Source organism: Scomber scombrus, chromosome 7, assembly GCF_963691925.1.
Source record: "Scomber scombrus chromosome 7, fScoSco1.1, whole genome shotgun sequence".
In the NCBI taxonomy this organism is placed as follows: Eukaryota; Metazoa; Chordata; class Actinopteri; order Scombriformes; family Scombridae; genus Scomber; species Scomber scombrus.
In genome coordinates, this window is record NC_084976.1 from 32,323,586 (window position 1) to 32,331,740 (window position 8,155).

Consider the following 8,155-nt stretch of genomic DNA (forward strand, 5'->3'; position numbering starts at 1 on the left):
GATTGTACTTATTTAAATTAAATTGTAAGAACATAATGAAAAATACAACATAGTAAGGCAGGAAATGTAGTATATTCCCCCCTGAATTATTCACACCAAGCTGGAAAAGATTCTTTAATGCCACTTTTCTGACATGGAAAACTTTCATTCTGGCTTTAAGAGAAATATAATATAGTATGTTGTGGTTTTATGAAGAACATTAGCAGACTGATATGTTGTCACCATCTCTGTCAACACAGGATGAAACTAAACTGCTGAAGAGTTCAAGAAGATTCAGATCACAGATAAGAAGGAAGGAAAAAGAGACAGATGTGATATCTTATTGCCCCCATCAAATAAAAGTTTCTTACAGGGTGAAAATATCAGCGAGCTCTCATCACATGTTCAGCTTTTTATCTATTTATTATCATCATATATTTATATCAGCATATAAAAATCAGACTTTGGCAAAAAAGCAAAACTACAGCAGCACAGAAAAAACCTCCTTTAGATAAAAATGTGCTTTTACAAATTTAGTTGAACCTGAAAACATCTTCATGGAGATTAAAGAGCTGAACTGCTCCTCAAGCCATAAAAAACACACACACTTCCCCAACAGTGTCCTTTTTTAAATCAGCCTTTAGCCATCCTCCTCTGAAAAAATCTTACAGTCTGGAGCCATTTAACAGTTACACTCCACAAAAAAAATATTAAACTAGGACTAAATAATTTCTCTGTATAATCTTCATAATCACACAAATTAAAGAAGAATAGTTTCACAATTGTTCAAGTCTATCTTAAACCATCAATCAGGTGTCCACATGAAGCTCTCTGTAATCATTCCTCCTGTTCATACTGACTATTAAAAGATCTTTAAATGTGTTTACAGTGTTCAGTGATGGAGGACTGTATCACAGTGTTTCCACACAGTCATTTAAAGTATCTGATCAGCTTCTATTGAGCTTCAGCAGTCTGAGTTAGTCATATCAAGTGATATCTGACACATTTACAGTCTTTTTATCGTCAAATTCCCTCTTAGTGTTTCCCTGTTGAGCTGTGGTGGAAGTATAGTAACAAAAAGACTTTGCTACTAAAAACACTGAAGATGAAGATTTGACTCATTTGGACGCTGAAGCTTCATATTAGCTTCAGATGAAAGCTAAAGATGAAAATAGGTAACTTGAGTCAGTAAAACAGTCAGCTGTTATAGGGTTCATCTTCACACTCAGCTTAAGTTGAGCAGTCTGGAAAGGTTTGGATCCACCTCACGGAGGGCAACAATAAAATCTGAGCTGGCTTCACTTCCTTTTCTTCGCACCATGTCGATCACTTTACGAGCTTTGTCTGCTCGCGTTTCTGTTCTGGCCGACTCCATTTCACCATCATTTATAACACCAAACTCAAGAAGTTTATCCAGAAGCAGGTTTAGATTAGCTTCAGATACTCTGCTAACAAACTGTGTCCGAACCAACAGCAGCTTCTCTGCTGGGACGATGTCCTCAGCTGGGTGATTCCTCTGCTGGGAGTCTGTCCCCTGCTGGGAGATTCCTCTGCTGGGTTGGTTCCCCCTGCTGGGAGATTCCTGTGCTGTGCTGCTTTCCCCCACTGTGGCACTTCTTGGGCCTGGAAGAAAACCAGAGACTGTTGTTTAATAACCCAACAGTCATTTTTAAACAGAGACCTTTTAAAAAATTAATATGTGGCAGGAGACGGTCATTGGTCTATCCAGATAGCAGAGTTTCCAAAAAATTAATCCAAAAAAAGCTGTCTAGAGGAACAGTCTGTAGCTACTGCCTCAATGTTTGGAATACTACTACTTTATTCCTCCTCTCTGTTCAATGCAGGAATACTACTACTTTATTCCTCCTCTATGTTCAATGCAGGAATACTACTACTTTATTCCTCCTCTCTGTTCTGTATAAAGGTCCGGACACTGAATGGAGGACAACGAACTAGAGAGTGAATGAAGATGGGGAGCGCTGACAGTAAGAAAGCCGCTGAATCAGATCAATAAAACGTCATTTTCTGGTTGTTTCTCTTCCACTCTGGAGTTGCCACTAGTGAGAGGAGCGGGGCAGGGGTGGCAATACTTGGAGTTCACCCCGGTGGACGAGAGGGTAGCCTCCCTCCGCCTTCGGGTGAGGGGGCGGATCCTGACTGTTGTCTGTGCCTACGGTCCAAACAGCAGTTCAGATTATCCACCCTTCTTGGACTCCTTAGAGGGGGTACTGGAGATTGCTCCCTCTCGGGATTCCCGCTCACGTTGGCAGCGACAGTGAGACCTGGAAGGGTGTGATTGAGAGAAACGGCCCCCCCGATCCGAAACCGAGCGGTGTGTTGTTATTGGACTTCTGTGCTCGTCACAGATTGTCCATAACAAACACCATGTTCAAGCATAAGGGTGTCCATATATGCACCAGGACACCCTAGGCCGCAGTTCGATGATTGACTTTGTAGTGGTGTCGTTGGACTTGCGACCGCATGTCTTGGACACTCGGGCGAAGAGAGGGGCGGAGCTGTCAACTGATCACCACCTGGTGGTGAGTTGGCTCCGATGGTGGGGGAGGATGCCGGTCAGACCTGGCAGACCCAAACGTATTGTGACGGGTCTGCTGGGAACGTCTGGCAGAGTCTCCTGTCAGAGAGAGCTTCAACTCCCACCTCCGGGAGAGCTTTGACCATGTACTGGGGGACGCAAGGGACATTGAGTCCGAGTGGGCCATGTTCCGTGCCTCCATTGTCAAGGCAGCCGACCGGTGCTGTGGCCGTAAGGTGGTCGGTGCCTGTCGTGGCGGCAATACCCGAACCCACTGGTGGACACGTAGGCAGCAGGCAGGTACCGACAGGCCAAGCGGAGTGCAGCTGCAGCGGTTGTTGAGGCAAAAACCCGGACATTGGAGTTCGGCGAGGCCATGGAGAACGACTTCCGGACAGCTTCGAAAAGGTTCTGGACCACCATCCAGCATCTCAGGAGGGGGAAGCAGTGCACCGTCAACAATGTGTACAGTGGGGACGGTGGTGACTCTTTTTAAGAAGGGGGACCGGAGGGTGTTTTCTAACTATAGGGGGATCACACTCCTCAGCCTCCCTGGTAAGGTCTATTCGGGGGTACTGGAAAGAAGGGTCTGTCGAACCTCGGATTCAGGTAGAGCAATGTGGTTTTCGTCTGGGTCGTGGAACTGTGGACTAGCTCTTCAACCTCTGCAGGATCCTTGAGGAGCCCAACCAGTCCACATGTGTTTTGTGGACTTGGAGAAGGCATTCAACCGTGTCCCTTGGGGAGCCCTGTGGGGGTTTCTCCGGGAGTACGGGGTATCGGACCCCCTGATACGGGCCGTCCGTTCCCTGTACGACCCGTGTCAGAGCTTGGTCCGCATTGCCGGCAGTAAGTCAAACTCGTTTCAAGTGAGGGTTGGACTCCGCCAGGGGTGCCCTTTGTCACTGATCCTTTTCATAATCTTTATGGACAGGATTTCTAGGTGCAGGCAGGGTGTTGAGGGGGTCCCGTTTGGTGACCTCAGGATTGGGTCACTGTTTTTTGCAGATGATGTGGTCCTGTTGGCTTTATCAGACCGTGACCTCCAACTCTCACTGGATCGGTTCGCCGCTGAGTGTGAAGCGGCCGGGATGAGAATCAGCAAGAGTCCAAATCCGAGTCCATGGTCCTCAGCTGGAAAAGGGTGGAGTGCCTTCTCCGGGTCGGGGATGAGATCCTGCCCCAAGTGGAGGAGTTTAAATACCTCGGGGTCTTGTTCACGAGTGAGGGAAGGATGGAGCGGGAGATCGACAGGCGGATCGGTGCGGGTTCTGCAGTAATGCGGACTCTGCACAGATCCGTTGTGGTGAAGAGGGAGCTGAGCCGAAAGGCCAAGCTCTCTATTTACCAGTCGATCTTCCTAGCCTCACCTATGGTCATGAGCTTTGGGTAGTGACCGAAAGAACAAGATCGGCCGAATTGAGCCTCCTCTGTAGGGTGACTGGGCTCTCCCTTACAGATAGGGTGAGAAGCTCGGTAATCCCGGAGTAGCTCGGAGTAGACCCGCTGCTCCTCCGTGTTGAGAGGAGCCAGATAAGGTGGCTCGGGCATCAAGTTAGGATGCCTCCCAGGACACACGGGAGAGACGATGTCTCTCGGCTGGCCTGGGAACGCCTCGGGATTCCCTGAGAAGAGCTGGGGAGAGGGAAGTCTGGGCTTCCCTGCTTAGGCTGCTGCCCCCACGACCCGATCCCGGATAAGCCGCAGAAAATGGAACGGAACCTTCAGAAATCCCAAGAATACGGCGAAACGTGACGGTTACCATAGCAACACACATTGAATAGATGAACCTTGTAACCTTGACGAGTGGTTAATATTGGGCTCCTCAACTCAACGTCTTAAAATTGACCTTTTCAATGTTATCAGCTCAACGGGCGAAAGGGGACCGGCTATCTGAACTGAACTGAGGTGCGAAGCTAGGCGAGGCGGGACGGGGTGGTTGGGTGAAAATTAAGCGCTCTGATTGGCCGAAAGAACTCCGCTGATCTTCAGTCATAACCTGGTGACAACTTGATTGAAACTGGCGAAATGCGAGATCAAACAATATGCGTACTTTAGAACATGGAATCGTACAAGCGCACCAGGAGGTCAAAATGCGGGACCGCTAGGTCGAGGCAGATGGCCGCTCACCTAGAGACCGGTTCTGCCCGAGGTTTCTTCCTGTCAGCTACCATAATCAGTGTCTGGACTCCAAGGGGGATCTATCTATCAAAATCTCTCTGCAGAGTCCAGGTGCAAAAGACGTTGACAATACCTAATCATAAATATCATATGTATAATAAACAACTCTTTTACTTGATTCTCTGATCTCTCCTGATTGAACTGGGGTCAAACCCTCAGACATGAGTTCAAGCATCAAGTGCTGCCGAAGCAGGGTGAAAGCTTTACCTGTCAGTTTCACCTCCCAATTCCACATTAGTGTCCTCTCTTGGTCTTCAACCATCAAAGTCACTTTCTTTTGTTTTGTAGTGAGGAAAACCTCAAACGTTGGGAAGAAGTTTGGTCCAAGCTTTGTGCGAAACTTTACACGCTGAAAACCAGAAGCAAAGCACCATTTTCATACCTGTTGTAAATGTTAATATCCAATAAAATTGAACATATAATAATACAGTTTGTTACCATTAAAAGTGTATCAGACTCACCCCAGGCTGGATTCTGGAGGCTTCAGGTTCACAGTGAACGCTGTAGCTTTGACCAATGCTAAGATCACAGTCAGAAGAGATCTTAATGTTCTCAGCTTCTCCTTGTTGGGCTTCAACCTTCAGTAACACAGCATGATTATTGATGCAATTATTCACAGAGAGATGGTAAATGAATTCTCTGAGTTATTCATATTCTGTTATTGTTAATGCTGGACATCTATAGATGAATCTAGACATGTTGTAGGTGGCAAACAACAACTTAAACAAAACAAAACAAAATATAAAACAAGTTGAGGCTGATGGTAAGCACATGCTGTATGACAGATACTTTTACCTCACTCAGAGGAATGTTGTCCTGCAGCAGAAATACATCAAGTATTTGATCATCATCTTCATCCGGAGGTCGGAGGAACAGCAGAACCTGGCCCCTAATTGGTCGTATGATGTTAATAAACCTCTGAACAACGTCCCAGACGAGGCCCAGGAGAGAGAAGTGAGGGACGTTCACAACCACATGAGTGTCTGTAATCTCCAGCGGCTCCAGGATGCTCATTCCATCATCAGTGATGTGGACGACAGACAGCAGACCCTCAGGGAGCGGAGCTGTGAAAACACATTTATGTTACTAACAACAACCTCAATATATGTTAGTACTCATTTTAATTGATGTGTAGGATTCTCAGTTTGGTCAGTGAGGAATTAAACAGTTTGGACAGGCTGGACAAATCATCCAACACAACTGTCAGTGTTGGTGGGTGGGAAGCCGGTGAGGGATTTTGAGTCATCTTGAGGAGACATCTTGTATAAAATGAAGAAAGATTAAATTTTAATGGACACTCTAGCCTTAATTGAACGGGGCAAAATTAGATTTGGGTTGTTCTGTTTCCCTTTTACTACCATAACTCTAAACCTGAGCAAACGATGTATTGCTTTAAAATGTCATTCCCAAAAATGTAATGAACACATTTATTTCCCCAGATGATAAACCCTTTTCACTTTCCTCATTGGCCTCTCAGGATAAACTGTACATGTTTAGCTCCAACGTTGGTGAGATCAAAGAACTGATAAATCATCAGTGTTTGTTCATCTTGTGGTTGTAGTAAACTCTGCAGCCTGTAGGAGGCGCTAAAAGGAGTCTTATTATTGTTTTAATAAAACTCACAAAGCACAATAATCATCTTACCATCCCTGGTTTCACAGTGAGGCAGGCGGAGCTGACTGACAGCACCGTCAGGACTGTGGATGTTGAACAGCGGCCCTGCAGCCGTCTTGCCAGCTGGTTGTAGAAGTCTTTCATCCCATTGGACGGTCCTGTACTGTAGCTCCGCCTCCTGAACCGTACCAAACACCAGTCCGGTCAAAGTACACCTGAACACACCTGGACCAGGACAGCTGAACCTGTAGGACACAGAGGAGCTGATCACACAACACAAACCTGAATAAAAAGTAAAGTTGCTGCAGTGTTTCAAAAGCTGGAGACCAAACTGAACATCTGGATGAGATGTGAGTGAAGCAGCAGCTGCAGGAGTATGAAGTGAAAGTGAAGCGTCATCACTGAAAGGAGCCAATGAGGTTGAGGGTTGAAATATTGTGCATCTCATGTTTTAGTTACCTGTATGAAATGTTTGCAGACTCAGTCAGCACTTTGGGTGTGAAGTCCTAAAATGGAGAAAGTGACAACATTAGTTAGAGAAAGTGAGCAGCTCACCCTCACAGTCGTACAGCTGACAGGATCCTCACTGCTTCAGTTTCTACTCCACCTGCACTCTTTACTGTTTATTCATCACTTCTTTAACTTTACAACGTGCAGTGAAATGATGCTGCTAGACTACGTTAGACAGCAGCTGGCGGCTTCACAGATGAGTGAGAGGAGAAGAAACGACAGCTTGAAGATCACACAGATGACAGCAAATCATGTTTAAGAGTGTTGAATGAAAAATGGACATTTGTATTGGTTGTACCTGCCAGTAACTGGTCCCAGTCACATTCTCTCTGCACTCAAGCTGCTGCTGCTGTTTCAGCCTCTCTGGATCATCAGGATCCAGCTGATCCTTTGTGCTGGATGTGGACGGATCAGCTGGGAGAAGAAGACACACAGCAGATGTTAAACTCACTTCTAGACATGAAGCTTGTGGCCCAGTGGGCAAAGACACAAAGAGAAAGCTGCAACACAAAGTCCCGGTTTAAGACCGGACAGAGACTTTGTCCACATGTCTCCTGTTGGTCTCTACTGGAAAACCTTCAATAAAGTCAAAATGAAAAAAACAAACACTTAAAGACGACAAACACAGTCATGTTTCATTAAAGACCCAAAACCAAAGTTAAACTGGATTTACAAAGTGTCCATAAAGAATATTTTTATTCCATTGTTTCAATCATTACAGTGGAACAAACTGTCTAAACAACATTTTAAATCCAAACTCAACACAGAAATCACTGAAATTCAACTGAATTCAACTTCTTGCAGTGAGGCAACACAACATCTTTCACAACAATAACAATAGATCAGAATAGTCCCCTAGAGTGCAACGTGATATCTTCTAGTGTTGTGTTGTCTGACCAAAATATTGACTTCAGATGGATATAAAACAGAGAAAAACAGGAAATGGCTCCGTCCAAAAGTAACAAAATCCTCCTACCAGCCTCTCTGCCAGAAAATGAGTCAGAGTCAAACCTCACTTTAAAGACTTTGTGATCACAGCGGTTCTTGATTCCCAGACCAACTTGAGACTGATACTAGGGCTCTGACAGAGATGGAGCTGACCCTAACCCTAAGGCTGCATTCAGACATTAGCCCTGGATGAAAACATGCAGCCCTCTCATCTCTCATTCATCTGAATGGAGGCAACACAGCGAGCTACACAAACACAACGCAGGCTCGTCCAATAGAAAAGTTGAACCTGGCCCAACGTGTGCTGCAACAAAATGTGACATCATCCAACAAGAAACTGTGTTGTTAAATGACAAACATGCAAAGACACATTCCTGCTGGATTCCT

At 45.6% G+C, this 8,155-nt stretch overlaps 1 protein-coding gene and 1 long non-coding RNA gene across 3 annotated transcripts in view; one reads left to right on the forward strand and one right to left on the reverse strand.

Moving 5' to 3' along the window:
- Positions 1-332: 332 nt before the first annotated feature.
- LOC133983071 (NLR family CARD domain-containing protein 3-like) overlaps positions 333-8,155 on the reverse strand; it is a 59,377-nt gene continuing 51,554 nt past the window's right edge. For both annotated transcript variants that reach the window (XM_062422015.1, XM_062422014.1), the window contains 7 exons: positions 7,119-7,234; positions 6,770-6,816; positions 6,341-6,555; positions 5,492-5,760; positions 5,158-5,274; positions 4,904-5,045; positions 333-1,602 (listed from right to left, as the gene is read on the reverse strand). In XM_062422015.1, coding sequence (XP_062277999.1) covers positions 1,205-1,602; positions 4,904-5,045; positions 5,158-5,274; positions 5,492-5,760; positions 6,341-6,555; positions 6,770-6,816; positions 7,119-7,234 — 1,304 coding nt within the window. In that variant the 3' untranslated portion in view covers positions 333-1,204. The remainder of the gene's footprint in view (positions 1,603-4,903; positions 5,046-5,157; positions 5,275-5,491; positions 5,761-6,340; positions 6,556-6,769; positions 6,817-7,118; positions 7,235-8,155) is intronic.
- Positions 3,290-3,928, forward strand: LOC133983146 (uncharacterized). The gene is made up of 3 exons (XR_009925366.1): positions 3,290-3,348; positions 3,612-3,821; positions 3,880-3,928. It is a non-coding gene; the product is annotated as an uncharacterized LOC133983146 (long non-coding RNA).